We start from the raw sequence: 19,144 nt of genomic DNA on the forward strand, positions 1-19,144 counted from the left end.
CCTCAGGTGTAAAATGGAAATTAAAAGTGGAGGGAAGTCAAAGCAAGATCAAAGACTTAAAGTCATGAATATTTATCAGTAAAGAACGCAAGAATTGACAGAAAGTTGAGTACAGTTCAGTTTGTGGACGTTAAGACAGTCACGGGAGGGGGGGGAAGAAGGTGTAGTTTGGGAATGGGAGGGAAGGTGGCCCGGTAGACAGTGGGGAAGAAGAAGAAATCACGGAATGAATGAATGATTAAATGAATGAATAAAAACACACATGAATGAATTCTGGAGAGAAAAAATGCAACTGTAGAATTTATCATTAAAACCAGATAACGAGAACGAGGTAAACAGAATCAGAAGGAAACACTAAATCACGCGAGCACCCGCGCACGCGCGCTCTCCCTCTCACTCCTGCCAACTCATGTTCTCGGCAAGTACGATTAATGCAGTAAAACGTTTTCATATTCTGTCTTTAGACATTGTGCAAGTGAAAAGTCAACAAACAATCAAGGGAAAGCACTGTGATTGTTGTGTGACGTATGCTTGGCGGGAGGTGTAAGTATTTTGTAACCACTTTCACTACGTCAGTAATAATTAATAGATCATTTCTGCATTTGTGTGCATATTTGTATTTCCACTGCTGTTGTTTCGGCGCTGTTGTTTGTGTATGATCGGAAGCTGAACTTGTGATAAGCGATTTTATCAGTCAGCTACAACTTGAAGCACTCTCACCGTACAGTTGAGTGGCATTTCTTCAAATTAATTGGTAAACTCGTCGCTCAATGAACTGTTTCACAATAATTATAATTGCTGTTGAAATTCTATTCGAGTCATAACAATGAATAATTGATTTTATTCCTTTATTCATATTTGTTGTATCTTAGGTCAAAACCGGGTTTTAGTGAAACTAGAATTATCATGATTTATTTCAAAGTTTTACTTGTCCTCTTTTGCCTTAAGTTAGTATTTTAGTTACGAGATTAGGCCCTTTTTCTCTTTTTTAATTTTGTTTACTCACTTGTGTAAAGAAAGTAAGGCTATGTAATAAACTGATGTTTTAGTTGTATGTGTGTGTGTGTGTGATAAACATGATTAAGACTAACAGACTCATTTTCTCTGAAAATACATTATCTCATTATCTGCCAGTACCAAAATTGGATTAAACATAGTGGAAAAAAAATGAACACTCAACACAATAGGTTGTAACAATGTAAGTCTTCCAGATTAAGCTGTATTTCAGGATCATGAACAGTTCATTTCATTGAGGCTCCAGAACTTGGAAATGTTATTGGGTTGTTCCCAGTTATTATTAAAAGCAAAGAAATACAAATTCTGGGCCAAACACATAAAATGACTTTGACTACGCCATCAGCATGTTCACTGCATATGAATATTCAAAGTGGATACAGGATTAACAAGAATGAGCAATTTTGAAATACCAATTCTTTTCAGTTAACACTTTTACAGCAAAAACATTGACAGTGACACATTGCTGTGGTGATTGCTCTGCAAATTTTAAGAAGAAAAAAAATTAATCTCAATTGAAAGCTAACAGGTCACTAAACTTATGGCTTACATTGTTTGAAAGCTAACAGGTCACTAAACTTATGGCTTACGTTATTTCTTCTTATGATCTTGAGCAGCATAAAGCTTTATAGAACAAACAGAGAATGCAACTTTATCATAAAAAAGGCTTAGAAAAGGCCTGTTGGAGGAAGAGGGGTACCATGGCCTGGTTGCTTTAACTCAAGTCCTTTTGTTTTCAGTGTCATGCTAAATACTACCACTGAATTGAATAGCAGCTTATTATTGTATTGGTTTGTACTGTATCATTCTTTCACTTCTTTGTCAAAACAGATTTCTCTGTGAAGTTCAGGTTGCTCTCCACACAGAGAGCATGTCTACAGTGCAGTCTTAGTCAAATTAGTGATGTCTTGTTATGATATAATCATGTCAGAAAATAACCTGGTCACATTAGCAATCTGGCAGTGGGCATCAAACAGAATTTTTTTTTATAATAGTCTGAGATATATATCTATTCATACTGTGTACTTTCACACTTTGGTGACATGTGTAACAATTTACAATTTGTGTATTCAATCTGATTTCCATTTCTGTTTAAATGATATCACTATCCGCATCTTTTGATATTGGAGTACGTTGGCAGGATCACTATCTTTTTCCTCAGAAAAGATATGATTTACTGATCGATCAGCAGCATTGCTTCCTTTTGTGTGTTGGTCTGACAGTTATAAATCTTTTTTTTTCCATTGCAGGTGGAACAAGACAGCGCAGAAAAAAAACATCTTGAACAAAAAGAAAGGAATCATCACCAACAGATCAAGATGGCAATGCAGCAACAGCAACAGGAGCAAAACACAGTGGTGGAAGATGACACCTTTGGCCCCATGCCACTTGCTAAACTGGAGGTTGCTGGTCTCTTTGTGTAGTGTTTGTGCCTCTGTCTCTTTCTCTAGGATCTCCCTCTCAGCATGTCTGTCACTGCAAGTCACCAAGCGCTGTTCATTTCTTATTTCTTTTAGAATCTTTAGTCTTCTGTTTCTAGCAGAACTGGTGTTACTGTTTCAGTGTTTGTTGTCACTTTCATAATGTTAATCAGTCTAATATCAGTAGACGCAAATGCTTAGTGTGTATCACTGCCATTGTCTGTGTTGTGTTATTCATTTTACTGTTTAATCTAGCTTTATGTTTATTTATTAATCTCTTATGATAACCTCTGTGACTCTCCTCATTTGTCTCTTCCACCTAAAGTTGGATTTTCTTAAATCTTATTCTTCAGATTAAGATAGATAAAGATCATTGTATTAATATTCAAGCAGCAAAAACTTAGTCTTAATCATAAGACTGAGTGAGATATATCATTGTAATCACTACAGGGAATGAGATACAGTAATGCTATGCTGTCAGTCATACTCTGATGCTGGTTCATCTTAATTTTTTGTTGACATTATGACTGTTGTTCCATTTGCTGGAAAATGTTTTGTGTAAAAATTATGTCCGTCATACATTTGTTTTGTGCATATAAAACAGCAAAATTTCTTCAACATTAAATATTTAGATGAAAATTGCTTTCTTTGTGTTTGTTCTTATCATGTGATAACATTCTTTGTGTTCATAAACGTAAATGTTGTTTAAGAAAAATTGTTCGGTCTTGATGTGACAATTGGCATCAGCGATTACAACCAACAACCCCATCAGGCTAAGGCCAAAGGCAAGGAACAAATATTAGACACCATGACTAAGCACATCAAGGTTAGAACACTGCATGAAGAAATGTTTACAACTTGTCTGATTGGTCTCTTGCTACACAGAGGTGTGCATGTGTTGTAAACACTGACATCCATCATGCTTGTCTGAAGAGACTTCTTATGTAATTTACTCAGAAAATTTAAAACATGCTGTCTTGTCCTTTTATAGAAAGGTGATCTCTTATGGTCCCTTTATAATAAAGTATTCATCTTTGTAAAATGTTATAAGTGATTTTTCCCAGTCATATATTTTTTTTCTTTCTTTTTTGTTTTTATATAAATATATAGTAAGTTCAAACTTTTGAATACATGTACCCAGAAGAGAAACCAGTAGCTGACTGGTGGTGGTGTATTCACAGGGCAATGGCATCAGCGGCACAGACGTGAAGAAACTGGAGGAGGCTGGCTTCTACACAGTGGAGTCGGTGGCCTTCGCTCCCAAGAAGACTCTGCTGGCCATCAAAGGCATCAGTGAGGCCAAGGCCGACAAAATAGTGGTCAGTTATTTCTCTCTGCTGTGGACTGTGAACAAATGATCCATCTGCGCTTGATAAATGTTGGAATTCTGTTCAGAGGTTGTATGCTGTGCCTTTCTCAGTGATATTTATGTACTAAGTTTTCTCTCAGCTTTTCTGAAAGGGTGTATATTATTCATTTACTTTTACAAGTGTGTAATCAGTCCCTCACTTCCAAGCCTCAAGACAATCTCAGTCAATGTTTAATTCAATTAATTTTTAATTTACACTCTTTTTTTGCTTTCTTTCTTCAACAGTATTTAGGTATTTAGTGAGGGTTGGTTCAGGGTGAGGTCTGTTGTTCAAATCTATTTTACTGTATGTATATATGCCCACTCCAAACTGAGGTGGAGCTGAGATCTTTAGTAACATCCTTGAATCAGTCTCAAATTTACCACAGCTGAGAAACAGGGGTTTCAGCAAAATGGCAACAACTGAGCTCCTGGATTTAGCAGCTCTCTCAGCATTACCAGTGATGTGCTCCAACTCTGTTTACTCAATATATCTTCCAGCTGGCTGTGAGTCAGTCTCACTCTCTGATTTCCGTTAATTAAATTACTTTTATTGTAAAATTGCAATTTATTGACTCATTACTTACTAAACAATAGCATATCAAACTTGTTTTGCTCAGTTGATCAGCTGATATCATGTTTATCACTTTGTAACTATCTCCAAGAACTAAGTTGAGTAGAGAGTAACAGACAGGAAAGAAAAATCTTATGTCACTCCCAATAGTATAGTTAGTAAAGGGTGTTATTTCCCTTTACCTTAGCTGTAACCTACTCAAATCTTTTGTAGAGGGTTACAAGTGTTAGCATTATTGGAATTTTTCTGTTCAAAGTTTAACTACGCCAGCCTTTTTCAGGAATATTTACAATCTTTGCTTGTGATGAAGACAGAGATGTAAGCTGATAGGACTACATTATTATAACTTCTCATTTCCTTGTATTTTAACATTCTAATAATCTTATTTTATTTCTTGAGGATAAACAGGGAATGGGTGGGGTTTTTTTGTTTTTGTTTTTTTGTTTTTTGTTGTTGTTTTTTTACTCTTTTTTATTTGGTTAGGAATCCAAAAAAAAAGACACCAAACCAGATTTTGAAACATTCCAGGCAGCTGTGAAGAAATAATATTGATCATTGATGTGGGACATTTTTGGCTTTTTTTTTTTTTTTCTTTTTTTCTAAAAAAATTTTTTTTTTATACTTATGACAAGAAAATTTGAAATAATTTACTGTGATTTAGCCACACTCCATCTATTGTCTTTGCTAGAATAGTTTTATTTTTTGAAGAGAAAAATTCTTATTTTGTATTCCTTTTTAATCGTTTTTAAGATGCTGCAGACCATATCATTTTCAATCAGTCTAATATAGTTGGGTTTTTTCCACTGTGAAAATGTAACTTGTAAGAAATTAGAATCGTCCAAACAAGACACTAGACAGACAATGTTTTAGCTCTGTGTGTGTGATTCTGTGTGTCTGCATGTTTGTGGGTGGTGTTTAGGTGTGCATGCTTGGGTCATGTGGATGTGAATACATTTTTTCTTTTCATTAAGGTTTTGTTGTTATTTTTACTTTCAAGTATATTTCACTCATACACACGCGCACATGTGCGTGCGCACATGCACACACAGACACACACACACACACACACACACACACACACACACACACTCACTCACTCACTCACACACACACACTCTCGTCCTATGTTCTTATGATATCATTATCACATGAATTTAAGAACAGGTGTTAAAAAAAGAACGTAAATATTTTTATGTGTAGATGTTTTTGTTTGTGTGTGTGTGTGTGTTTATGTGTGTGTGTGTGTGATTTATATATATATATATATATATATATATATATATATATATATATATATATATATATATATATATATATATATATATATATATATATATGCAGCAAGAGGCAGCCAAACTGGTTCCCATGGGTTTTACAACAGCGACAGAATTCCACCAGAAGCGTTCAGAGATTATTCAGATCACCACAGGATCCAAGGAACTGGATAAGTTATTGCAAGGTAAGAAGCCCATTAGTCCTGAATAAGAAATATATAAAAGATATCAACCAGCATTATTTCCCAGCACACAGGTTTGCTAGTATACTAAGAATAATGGGGAATATTTTGACTGTTATTTTTCTTCTTTTTTTCTTTGGTAGTGTTTTTTTGAAGTACTGTTATGTATGTTCGTGACTTAATAATAATAATAATAATGGTACTTATATAGCGCTGAATCTTGTGCAGAGACAAATCTAAGCGCTTTCGCACCAGTCATTCTCACGCATGCATAACTCTAAAACTGGAGAAACTAAAGACAAGGAAGAGGCAGAGAAGGGGAGCTATTTTGGGAAGAGGTGGGTTTTAAGGCCAGACTTGAAAGAGCTGAGTGTGGAGACTTGACGAAGCGAAAGAGGAAGTTCATTCCAATTGCAAGGTCCAGAGACAGAGAAAGAACGGCGGCCAACAGTCGAGAGTTTGAATCTGGATATGCGTAAGTGGAGTGGATCCAAAGCTGATCGTAGTGAGCGAGACTTGGCATACATGGCAACATTAACTGATCCATAAGTAAAATGCTTGTTACACTGGTAAGGATTATACTTCACACTCGTCACAGCCACCATATCATATGTCTGGAAAGTCCTAACCCATCAGCAGCACCTGGACACTTGACATGTCCAAAAAAAAATGGACACCAAATTTCTGATCATCTGCAGCAGTATCAGGAGAAGAAAGCAGAAAACTGCATTATGTCACAAGGGGCAGTGTCTCTCACTGTTTTGATCGTGATGAATGGATGTGTCTGTCACTGTTGACACTGTAATCATTGATGAATGAATTGTTGACAGCTAGCTGTCATTGTTGATGAATAGCTGTGTTATTGATGACTAATTGCTGTTACTGTCACTGAAGACAAATGGCTATAACTTTTCATTGACATGATTGTTGATGAATTGCTGTGATGGTCATTCTTTACAAATTGATGTGTCATTTTTGATGAATTGCTGTGGTTGTCATTTTGGATGTATGGATGTGTCATTGTTGATGAATTGCTGTGATTGTCATTGTTGATGAATATATCTGTCATTGTAAATGAATTGCTGTGATTGTCATTCTTGATGAATATATATCTTATGTCATTATTGATGAATGGCTGTGTCTGTCACTGTTCACAAATGGCTGTCACTGTCTTTATTAATGAATGGCTGTCTGTCATTGTTCATGAATGGCTGTCACTGTCTGTATTGATGATGGCTGTCTGTCATTGTTGACAAATGGTTGTCACTGTCACTGTTGACAAATGGCTATTGTATTACTGTCATTGAGGAATGGCTGTTACTGTCATTATAGATGAATGGCTGTGTCTGCCAGTGTTGACAAATGGCTGTCACTGTCACTGTTGAGTAGTTGTGCTTGTCATTCTTGATGAATTTATCAGTCATTATTGATGATTAGCTGTGTCTGTCACTGTTGACAAATGGCTGTCACTGTCACTATGGCTGTCACTGTCACTGTTGACAAATGGCTCTTACTGTCATTATTGATGAATGGCTGTTACTATCACTGCTGTGGGCAGGTGGAGTGGAGACGGGGTCCATCACAGAGATCTTTGGAGAGTTCAGGACAGGGAAGACCCAGTTATGTCACACCATGGCAGTCACATGTCAGGTGAATCCTCTTCTGCGTGTAAAAAGTGTTAAGGAAGAAAACATATCAGGGACTGATCAGAGCTTCTGACAGGCAGGGAGAAAAAATATATCAGGGACTTAGAGCTTCAGACAGGTGGAGAGAGAAAAATTATTGGGGACCAACAGGAAGTTTAGACAGGTGGGGTGGAAAAAAACAACAAAAAACATGGACTAATCAGAGCTTGAGACAGGTGAAGAGAAAAAAATCTCAGGGACTAATCAGAGCTTCAGACAGTTGGATAGAAAAAAATATATATCAGGGACTAATCAGAGTTTCAGACAGGAGAGAAAATTTCAGATAGTAATCCAAGCTTCAGACAGGTGGAGAGAAATAACATCAGGGACTAATCAGAGCTTCAGACAGGAGAAGAAGAAAATATCAGGAACTAATCAGAGCTTCAGACAGGTGTAGAGAAAATTTTCAGGGACTAATCAGAGCTTCAGACAGGAGAAGAAGAAAACATCAGGGACTAATCAGAGCTTCAGACAGGAGGAGAGAAAATTTCAGATAGTAATCCAAGCTTCAGACAGGTGGAGAGAAATAACATCAGGGACTAATCAGAGCTTCAGACAGGAGAAGAAAACATCAGGGACTAATCAGAGCTTCAGACAGAAGAAGAAAATATCAGGGACTAATCAGAGCTTCAGACAGGTGGAGAGAAATAACATCAGGGACTAATCAGAGCTTCAGACAGGTGGAGAGAAAATTTTCAGGGACTAATCAGAGCTTTAGACAGGTGGAGAGAAATAACATCAGGGACTAATCAGAGCTTCAGACAGGTGGAGAGAAAATTTTCAGGGACTAATCAGAGCTTTAGACAGGTGGAGAGAAAAATATCAGGGACTAATCAGAGCTTCAGACAGGAGAAGAAGAAAATATCAGGAACTAATCAGAGCTTCAGACAGGTGTAGAGAAAATTTTCAGGGACTAATCAGAGCTTCAGACAGGAGAAGAAGAAAACATCAGGGACTAATCAGAGCTTCAGACAGGAGAAGAAGAAAACATCAGGGACTAATCAGAGCTTCAGACAGAAGAAGAAAATATCAGGGACTGATCAGAGCTTCAGACAGTTGGATAGAAAAAAATATATATCAGGGACTAATCAGAGCTTCAGACAGGAGGAGAGAAAATTTCAGATAGTAATCCAAGCTTCAGACAGGTGGAGAGAAATAACATCAGGGACTAATCAGAGCTTCAGACAGGTGGAGAGAAAATTTTCAGGGACTAATCAGAGCTTTAGACAGGTGGAGAGAAAAATATCAGGGACTAATCAGAGCTTCAGACAGGTGGAGAGAAAAATATCAGGGACTAATCAGAGCTTCAGACAGGTGAGAAGGAACAGATTGACATGACCCTTGGCTGCTGAGGTGTCAGAGCGTAAAAGCCAGTGTCCAGCATACAAGCCCTTTCTTGTTAAGAAAAAAAAGATTTTGACCAACTGTATAACAATACAGTGTGTAACAGCTGAAAAGATACTCTTAAGATGTACTGTAGAAGAAAGGGAGGTAAAAAATATTTGGATATCGAAAGAAATGTGCTGGTTTTTGTTTGTTGTTGTTTTTTGTTTGATTGATGTGTTTTTTTCTGATACTGAAACACTAAATGTGACTAATGTTAAATGAGAAAACATGCCTCTCAACATCCAAATATTCCCCTGTTACTGAAGATATTCCTCTCAGTGATTCTAATGCACCTTTGTTTTCATGAAGCCATCTATATTTTACATCGAAAGAATATAAAAACTAACATGCAGTTCATTTTGTTCTTTGAGTGACCAAGTTTAAGACTGACTTTAGGCTGAAAATTCACCAGAAGAAACTGTCTTCACCATTAATGTTCCATTTATGATACAGCCTGCTAATCAGCTAATTGAAGAAACAGTATGAAACAAACCGAGTGACAAAAAGACTGAACTCCATATCATTAATTTAACGTTTTGTCTTCACTTTTTTCCATTTAACCATTTCTGCTGGTCTTGTAATAATCAGTGAGCAGAAAGTACACATTTTGTTGTTTTTTTCCAGTTATTTTGGTATTTGTCAGTATTTGAGTATTCTTAGATGACAAGTAAGTTGAAGCTTTATTTTAGTGAAATCTGTTACATTGCATTGATGAAAATAACCGTGTAAGTTTGGAGCTGTTTTGTTTCAGTGAATGTTTATTACTCTTTTATTATTGAAAATAATGGTGAAAGTATTCATGTAGTTTAAAAAAAAAAAAAAAAGTTTGAAGCTGTTTTATTTCAATGAATGTTTGTTACATAATTATATATTATGAAAAATAGTGGTGAAAACATTATATGATTTTTAAAAGGTTTGAAGCTGTTTTATTTCAATTAATATTTGTTATATAACTGTATGAATGAAAGTCATAATTGATAGAAGAAGAAAAAAGAGGTGTAAATCTATTTCATTTCAGTGAATGTTTATTACAGATAAAGTGTGTCATTACAGATATTGGTGAAGGTTATGTGATTAAAAAAAAAAGAAGTTTGAAGCAGCTTTATTTGCTGTCATGTTCTAGCTGCCTATCGACATGGGTGGAGGAGAGGGGAAAGCCATGTACATAGACACTGAAGGCACATTCCGACCTGAAAGACTGCTGGCTGTGGCTGATAGGTAGGTCAGAAATGTGCTGGGTTGTTTGTGTGTGTGTGTGTGTGCACATGCATGTGTGTGCATCTGCAGATACATTTATGTGTGTGTGCACACATGCGTTCATATGTGTGTGCACATGCATTCATGTGTGTGTGAGCACTGCATTCATGTGTGTGCGCACATGCATTTGTGTGTATATATGCATTTATGTATGAGTGTGTATGTTCATGCATGTGTGTGCTTGTGCATTTATGTGTGTGTGTGATGTGCACGCATGCCTGGATGTGCATGCATGTGTGTGTGTGTACATGTGGTAAACAGTAAGTTGGACAGTTGGATATTTTATTCAGGGAGGGAACCACAAATTATTGTCATAAACAAAGGATGTAAATGTTTCAAGGTACGAAACGAAAGGTATTGAGTGATGTGCTGGACATTATGATGTTAAAGAATATGTCGGGAAGAAAATGCGGGTTGAATAGTTGAAAGGCCAGGGTTTGAATTTAACTTATTTTTTGAGTGCCAGTCAGGCACTCTGGACAAAACATTTGAGTGCCCAGTTGTGGTTTTGAGTGCCAGCAAATAAAATGAAATAAAATCTTCCTTCGTTTCAACCGTGTGCCAAGGAAAGTCTTTCTGCCAGACTTCATTGTATACGCGCTGGCGCTTTGATTCATACTCCTGCCATTTATTCTTTTTGTCATCCTGATCTTTTGTCTCATTTTCGGGAGCCTTTCTTTCAATATTGAAGATGGGAAACATCATTCATCGTTAACACGCCATGAACGTCAACATCCGATTGCAGACGCGCAAATATGCTGCTCCGTGAAGCAGGCTGCAGCAGACGACACTTAACATTTTGATCGACTGCGTTCGAGCTTGCTTTCTTGGTGTGTCTTTTAATTAATTTTCTTTCGCCTCAATCAATTTTTGAGCGCCAAGTGGGCACTCTCAACAGAAAATTTGCGTGCCCAAGCCAACTTTTAGTAGCATTTGCACCCGGGCATCCGCTAAATTCGAACCCTGAAGGCAGTCATGTGTTAAGAGTGTGTAAGCCTGTCAGTGTGTTGTGAGGACAGGTATGAATCGAAAGAGAGTGATAGAGATGGCTCATGTGTGTTTGTACAAACAGGTATAAACTGAAAGAGAATATGTGAATGCACAAAAATGTCATGTATGTGACTCAAAGATGCATGTAGATAAGCATGGATCGGAAGGCCATGATGTGTCACACAATATGTGACTGAAGCAGGGTTGGAATGATTAGCATGTGCCATGTATGCAAGGCAATGTGAGGCTGTAAAATGCTTGTGTGGGCAGCTGTTGAATAAAGGACAGTTCTGGTTATTTGCTACACAATAAAATTATGTGATTGAAGAATGTTCAGGTATAGACTGAAAGCCTGTGATTTACTGAACTATTTGTTAGTGAACAGTGTGTGTGTGTGTGTGTGTGTGTGTGTGTGTTCAGGTATTGACTGAAAGGCATTGGTATACTGAACAATGTGTGTGTTCAGGTATTGACTGAAAAACAGTAGTGTACTGAACAGTGTGTGTGTTCAGGTATTTACTGAAAAGCAGTGATGTACTGAACAATTTGCATGAGTTAGGTATTCACTGAAAAGCAGTGATGTACTGAACAATTGAACAATGTGTGTGTGTTCAGATATTTACTGAAAAGCAGTGATGTATTAAACAATGTGGGTGTTCAGGTATTTACTGAAAAGCAGTGACATACTGAACAATGTGTGTGTTCAGATATTTACTGAAAAGCAGTGATGTACTGAACAATGTGTGTGTGATCAGGTATGGCCTGAAGGGCAGTGACGTACTGGACAATGTGGCCTACGCCCGTGCCTACAACAGCGACCACCAGTCACAACTGCTCATACAGGCTGCTGCCATGATGGCAGAATCTAGGTCAGCGCTGTAGAGCTGCCCCTCACAACAGTGGGACCTCAAATGAAATACCTCTGAAAAATATATATATAGATGTGAGAGAGAGAGAGAATGTGTATGTGTGTTATCTTCAGTTTAACGTCTATTCACTATAAGTGTTTTTAGACGGAAAGGAGTAAAGAAGTGGATAAAAGAAAGGGAATGCATGTGAATATTAGCGTAAAAAGAAAGTATTCATGTTATGTATCAGGGGGAAAGTGTATTATAAGAAAAAGGTCTAAAGAGGTTGTGGTGTGTATTGAATGAGGTGTCATGGGAAGGAGAATATGTATATGCATATCAACATGTATTAACCTACAACAATGTAGGTGTGTGTGTGTGTGTGTGTGTGTGTGTGCAGGCTTTGATATTGATTAAGTTATTGTGAACGTATGGATATATCTGTGTATTAATTTTTCTTGCTCATGTTTCATTTCGCACACATATGCATGCATGCACACATTCTCACACACAAACACACACACACATGTTTTCATACAGAATTTATGTTTTTGAATATCTTTTTCTGAATTATTTTGTTAGAAATGATGATGATCATTCTTTTATTTCCACATTGTGTGCACTGTGGCTCAGTTCTGTTTGGCTCTGCCGTGCTTCCTTATTTACACAGGCTTAGATCTTGAGAAAGATATTGATGTTGCTCTGTTTTAAATCTCTCTCTACATTTTGCATCATTCAGATTCATCTTAATCTGTATGCTTAAAGTGTGTCTTGATACCGAAAAAACAAAATATTTTATTTCTAATAATTCACTGATTTTTTTTGATTGATTTTTTTAAGAAAAAGGACAGAAACATGGAGCAATTTTAAGAGAAAAATGGAAAATTTGGGATGAGGGGTCAGAGACAGGGAAATGATAATGTATTGATTGGGCTTTGTATGTGTGTGATGGTGTATAATTATATGCGAGTATGAGTGTATGTTAAGCGTTTCTCATTTAGTGCAGATATTGTGTAGGCGCCTTGGCACAGTTCATAAGACATTAGACTTTTTATCCAGTTTTCACCGGTGATCAGAGTTTGAGACTACCTTTTCTGCATGGAGTTGTGCCCTTGGGAAAGGCACTTTACATCTGTTCTCCTCACTCCACCCAGGTGTGAATGGGTACCTGACTTCAGTTGGGGTAGGTTAACTCACTCAGTACGGCCAGTCCTCTCTTCTCCTCTACACAGACCCCTCGGATGTCCAGTGGGTGTCTGAATGACCCAACCTCTAGCTTCCTTCGTCAGAATTGTGGTATCTTTGTGAACATTCACCTCTTCAGTATAAGAGCCTTCCGCTTGCAATATTTTGATGATGGTAATTGGGGTGAAACGCTGTTAACGTCGTCTCTTTCGCCGTTCGTATGGAGAGAGTTGATATAGCAGAAGCAGGGGATTGGGCCCCACCTTCCTTAGCAAAGCCCTAGACACAGTGAATATGAATTCATTGCCCCTGTGGCCTTAAAAGCTATGGGATCTTCAACCTTTTTGACTTGCTTGTGTAAACAAGTGAGTCTATGTTTTAACCCGGTCTTCGGTTGTCTGTGTGTGTGTGTGTGTGTGTGTCCGTGGTAAACTTAACATTGACATTTTCTCTGCAAATAGTTTGTCAGTTGACACCAAATTAGGCATAAAAATAGGAAAAATTCAGTTCTTTCCAGTCATCTTGTTTAAAACAATATTGCACCTCTGGGATGGGCACAAAAAAATAAAAAAATGAAGCCTAATTATATGCAAACTGCATTTACTGTTATATTTATATTTTTTGTATTCTCTAAACTTGGCACTTTGATCTGATATTCTGACCCAACAACAAGAGCATTCATTATTTGTTCAAACAGGAACTTTTTGCTAAGCATGGAAGTTTTATTTATTTTGCAAACTGTTTTGGTGCAGATAGTAAAAAAGGGAAATTACTCTGTAATTAATGCTAGGGGACTTAATTCAAATCTGGTTAGGACTTTTTTTTTTCTTTTTTCTTTTTTTTAACGCGAAGCTTTATAATAACAAATACAGAACACATTTTAACGATTAGATTTTTTGTGTGTGTGTGTGTGTATCACAAGTGAGTCTTGAAGGCCTTGCCTCTCTTGTTTTTTTTAACTTTCATTGTGGAGGCACCACCACTGAATGACTGTTAATGAATTGATGCAATCTGTCCATTTCAGATATGCACTCCTCATTGTGGACAGTGCCACAGCTCTGTACAGAACTGATTACTCCGGTCGAGGAGAATTGTCCGCTCGACAGATGCACTTGGCACGATTTCTGCGCATGCTGCTTAGGCTTGCTGATGAGGTTTGTGATCTTGAATCTGATTTGAATAGTTATTTATTTATTCAGCTTTGTGTTTGTGTTTTGTTGGGTTTTTTTTTGGGGGGGAGTTGTTTTGGGGTTTTTTTTGTTTATTATCATTTTCATGTTTGTGTGGTCTTGATTAGATACATGATATATGACGGGCGCAATAGCCGAGTGGTTAGTGTTGGACTTTCAATTTGAGGGTCCTGGGTTCGAATCTCGGTGACGGCGCCTGGTAGGTAAAGGGTGGAGATTTTTCCGATCTCCCAGGTCAGCATGTGCGGACCTGCTAGTGCCTGAACCCCCTTCGTGTGTATACGCAAGCAGAAAATCAATTACGCACATTAAAGATCCTGTAATCCATGTCAGCATTCGGTGGGTTATGGAAACAAGAACATACGCAGCATGCACACCCCTGAAAGCGGAGTATGGCTGCCTACATGGTGGGGTATACACGTGAAAGCCTACTTGTGTGCATGTGAGTGAACGTGGGAGTTGCAGCCCACGAACGCAGAAGGAGAAGATACATGATATGATTAGCATCACATACATGAGCGTAAGTTTTATTACGAGGTTAAAAAAAAAAAAAAAAAGAATTCAAATAATATTTTAAGGCATTTCGTTGCAACACAATAAAGCAAACATCTCACAATTCCAAACAGTGGAGAACAGAAACAGAAAACATCTTCACAAGACACTGTCATGTGCTACAACTTGTGTGCAGTACGGAGTTGCCGTGGTGATGACCAATCAGGTGGTAGCTCAGGTGGACGGGGCAGCCATGTTCAACGCTGACCCAAAGAAACCGATTGGCGGCAACATCGTCGCCCACGCTTCCACCACCAGGTGAGATCGTTTCCTCTCTCTGCTGCCCTTCAGGGAAAGGTCAGTTTGGAATGTTCAAAATCACAGCAGCCAACTGTTCATTTTTTTTGTACTCATTATTATTTTAAACCCCTGAATCAAGTTTTGAATGTATAAAAACAGCAGCCAATTGTTTGGTTATATCATTATTCAAAACCTGTGAGTGATGTTATATATGGATCTCCATCATTCTTTCTCTTATGACATCTTGCCCAATATCACTCCAGTTGTCACAGTTTATGATCCAAACCATTTTGCTTGTAAGCAGTTTCACTGGTTGAAAATAATTACTATAGTTGAAAATAGTTAGAGATGTTGGGGTCAGTTATTTGAGAGAGGTCACTGTTGAGAGAAAAGAAAAGATACAACAGATTCTGCCAAAGGTAATTTCCTCACGTTTAGCACTTAGAATAGTCCGGTTACATATTTAAAAATCATCCATGAATGCCCTCATTTTCTTGTTTTCAGACTGTATCTCCGTAAAGGCCGAGGTGAGACTCGAATCTGCAAGATCTACGATTCACCATGTCTCCCAGAGGCGGAAGCCATGTTTGCTATTGGTGCTGATGGGATTGGTGATGCTAAAGACTGATTTTCATTGGTCACACTCTTCGGTGCTTTTAGCAGAATTGTGACCTGATGATTGTATTGATCAAATAAACTATTACTACGATAGAGTTGGTGGTGATTTCAAGTACGCGATGTGTTCATAAACTGTTTCCACTGGGTCGGTGTTTAAAACTGCATCATAACAGTAGGTGGATAAGATTCAATATTGTATTTCAGAATGTTTTTGAATAAACTGTGATTGTTATGAAGTGCTGTATGCTTTCTGTTGTGGGTTTTGAATGATAGTATGGCTGCATGTCCAGTGAGAATACAACTTTGAAAAATTCATGGTTCATGAAGTTACGCATGCATCTGTGTGTGTATTCATCATCTATTTTGCTATTTGTGTGTAAGTTTGCTGGGTTTTTGTTGTTTGTTTTTTTGATACAATATCCATAGCTGTTCTTCCACCTCTGCTACTGCTGTCATTCTGCCAATCTATAAATATATTTGTTTGCATATGGTCTGCATTATCTATGGCTTCTTGCGACAAAGATGTATCCAGATCAAGACCTACTTGAATAGAAGCATTAAATAGGGGTGGTTTGAAGTTGTGTGTCTTTATTTATTTATTTATTATTATTATTACTACCTTTTTTATATTATAATTATTATTTATTTATTTATGTACACTTATCTATTATTTATTCACCTTTTTTTCTTTTTCTTTTTTTCTCAAGGCCTGACTAAGCGCGTTAGGTTACGCTGCTGGTCAGGCATCTGCTTGGCAGATGTGGTGTAGCGTATATGGATTTGTCCGAACGCAGTGACGCCTCCTTGAGCTACTGAAACTGAAACTGTCTGAGCAAAACCTTTTTTGATATTTGATTCTCATTCCCATTTCCATCAGCTGAGAGAGGATTGGATTTGCCCCCACTGTGTGCTGTAGCATAAGCACACAAATGGATTGCTGACATTTGCCCCCCCTCTTTGCTGCGGCACAAGCACACAAACGGATTGCTGACATTTGCCCCCCCTCTGTGCTGTGGCACAAGCACACAAACGGATTACTGACATTTGCCCCCCCTCTGTGCTGTGGCATAAGCACACAAACGGATTACTGACATTTGCCCTCACTATGTGCTGCGGCACATGCACACAAACGGATTACTGACATTTGCCAGCTATTCTTTGCACATGAGCTTTTCACCCAGTTCTCCCTGCCCCCTCTCTCCTCTGTTCACCTTCTGTCTTTCATGTGACTGTATGCTCCATCCACTGCCACACAAATTGAAAACCCAGACAGATGATTGTGTATAAACAATCGTACTCACATTCGCAGTGGACAATAAATCAGATGCCCAAAAGACATACTGTTGTGGTAGATATTCATGATTATATGATCCCAGTCAAACGTTTAGTTATTGAAATTGAAATCTAGTCAGACAGGAATTATGTAATTCTGTATTGTATGTAGGCATACTTTGTTCAAATCGGTAATTAACACTGTTTATTAAATGGATTTTTAGCAAAGTTGTTAACCGTTAGCACAATTTTTCCCCTTCCTTCGTTTCCTTTTATACAAACCTGGGGTAGGCTGTCGAGGCGTTATCAGTGCACTGGGTTTACACAAAGATCAGGCATCTGCTCCCTTTTTTTTTTTTCTTTTTTTTTTATACAGCAGATATGGTGTAGCACCTCTTTGAAACTTAAAACTGAAACTGCCACCAAGACCAAAGATACAGAAGAGCTTTAGAGGACGTCTCTCCGAATGTTCCGTGAAATAGTACTCAATTTTAATTATTCACACATTAGTGTGTGCATGTTCGCACACATGCTGTCACAGACACAGTTTGTTTCTCCTTTCCCCCATGGGGATATACTGGGGGGGGGGGTTTCAGTACAGACAGTATCTCTGTCTTTTTAAATTCTGTGCTTGAAATTTCTGTCTTGTATCACTCTCTTTGTTACTGGATTTTTGTATGTGCATGAATATGACTATATTTGCACTCAGTTTCTTTTCAAGTTGTTGTTTTTGTTTTATTTGTTTTTTCCCCAGGTTCTATAGGGTTGATAGTGTTTTCAGCCCTGATATGGCCCTGCAGTCAGCTGGGCTAAAAACAACAATAATATTGTTTTTCTTTTTTGTATGTATGTGTATATTGAGAGAGGTATATCTGTGTGTAATATAGTTGGCTTGTTGCAGCCAGGATCTAGCATTGCAAAACAAACAACAAAAAAGAAACCCTTCAGTTTCTCTTGTTGAGAGAAGAAAGTATTTTGTCTGTACAGTGGATTGAATAGTCCTTGCGATTTAGCATATGTATCCTTAAATTTTGTTTCCATTCATATAAGCACACCTGTGCTTCATTGTATTAGCTTTTAGATTCACATGTTTTGTTTGTATGGAACCAATGAGCATTGTACAGTCTTGAAAGAATTCAAACTGGTGGTTTTTTGACTCACTTGTGTAAACAAAGTGAGTATGTTTTAACCCAGTGTTCGGTTGTCTGTGTGTCCGTGGTAAACTTTAACATTGACATTTTCTCTGCAACTACTTTGTCAGTTGACACCAAATTTGGCATAAAGATAGGAAAAATTCAGTTCTTTCCAATCATCTTGTTTAAAACAATATTGCACCTCTGGGATGGGCACAAAAAAAATAAAGAATGAAGCCTGATTATATGCAAACTGCATTTACTGTTATATTTATATTTTTTGTATTCTCTAAACTTGGCACTTTGATCTGATATTCTGACCCAACAACTAGAGCAGTCATTATTATCATTTTTTGTTCAAACAGGAACTTCTTTTGCTAAGCATGGAAGTTTTATTTATTTTGCAAACGTTTTGGTGCAGATAGTAAAAAAAGGGAAATTACTCTGTAATTAATGCTAGGGGAGTTAATTTGCTTTAAACTGATCTTTCTCATCTTAAACATTACATTTTGAAATTATACTCAATACATAAAAAGCTTGGATTTTTTTTTTAAAGTGTATCACAAGTGAGTCTTGAAGGCCTTGCCTCTCTTGTTTTTTTTTTGTTTTTTTTTTCTGCCATTGCATTAGTTGTTTTCTCAGATGTGACAGTTTTGTGTTTAATGCAGTTGCATGCTTTTTATTTTCGTAGTTGATCAGTCTGATACGGCACTGTGCATCGGCTGGACTATAAGCAACAATGTCATATGTGTGTTCATGTAAAATGTTGTGACCTCCTATCTTTTATGGTCTTGCTTTCTGTACCTCTTGTTTACCTCAAGCAAGCTGGAAAAAGGAGGATGTATAAAAGGGCTGATGAATTCATAACAAACAATTCCATTATTTAGAAAAGTAGTGTCTTTTTCTTTTTTGTATTTCTGCTCTCTGCAGAGTTTCGTCAATGACATCATTTGCATTATGTATGGCTTCCTTCGA

At 37.5% G+C, this 19,144-nt stretch overlaps 1 protein-coding gene across 2 annotated transcripts; it reads left to right on the forward strand.

Moving 5' to 3' along the window:
* Positions 1-487: 487 nt before the first annotated feature.
* LOC143281744 (DNA repair protein RAD51 homolog 1) lies at positions 488-15,962 on the forward strand. 2 transcript variants are annotated; one of them, XM_076587020.1, is made up of 10 exons: positions 488-543; positions 2,265-2,417; positions 3,617-3,754; positions 5,699-5,816; positions 7,372-7,463; positions 10,008-10,102; positions 11,887-12,000; positions 14,189-14,318; positions 15,043-15,164; positions 15,651-15,962. In XM_076587020.1, exons 2-10 carry the CDS (start codon positions 2,334-2,336, stop codon positions 15,772-15,774), a joined length of 1,017 nt encoding a protein of 338 aa, XP_076443135.1. In that variant the 5' UTR covers positions 488-543; positions 2,265-2,333; the 3' UTR covers positions 15,775-15,962. The 2 variants fall into 2 exon arrangements, with proteins under 2 accessions (XP_076443135.1, XP_076443133.1); XM_076587018.1 differs by lacking the exon at positions 488-543 and adding an exon at positions 606-726.
* Positions 15,963-19,144: the final 3,182 nt, after the last annotated feature.

Source organism: Babylonia areolata, chromosome 4 (assembly GCF_041734735.1).
Source record: "Babylonia areolata isolate BAREFJ2019XMU chromosome 4, ASM4173473v1, whole genome shotgun sequence".
Taxonomy (NCBI): domain Eukaryota; kingdom Metazoa; phylum Mollusca; class Gastropoda; order Neogastropoda; family Buccinidae; genus Babylonia; species Babylonia areolata.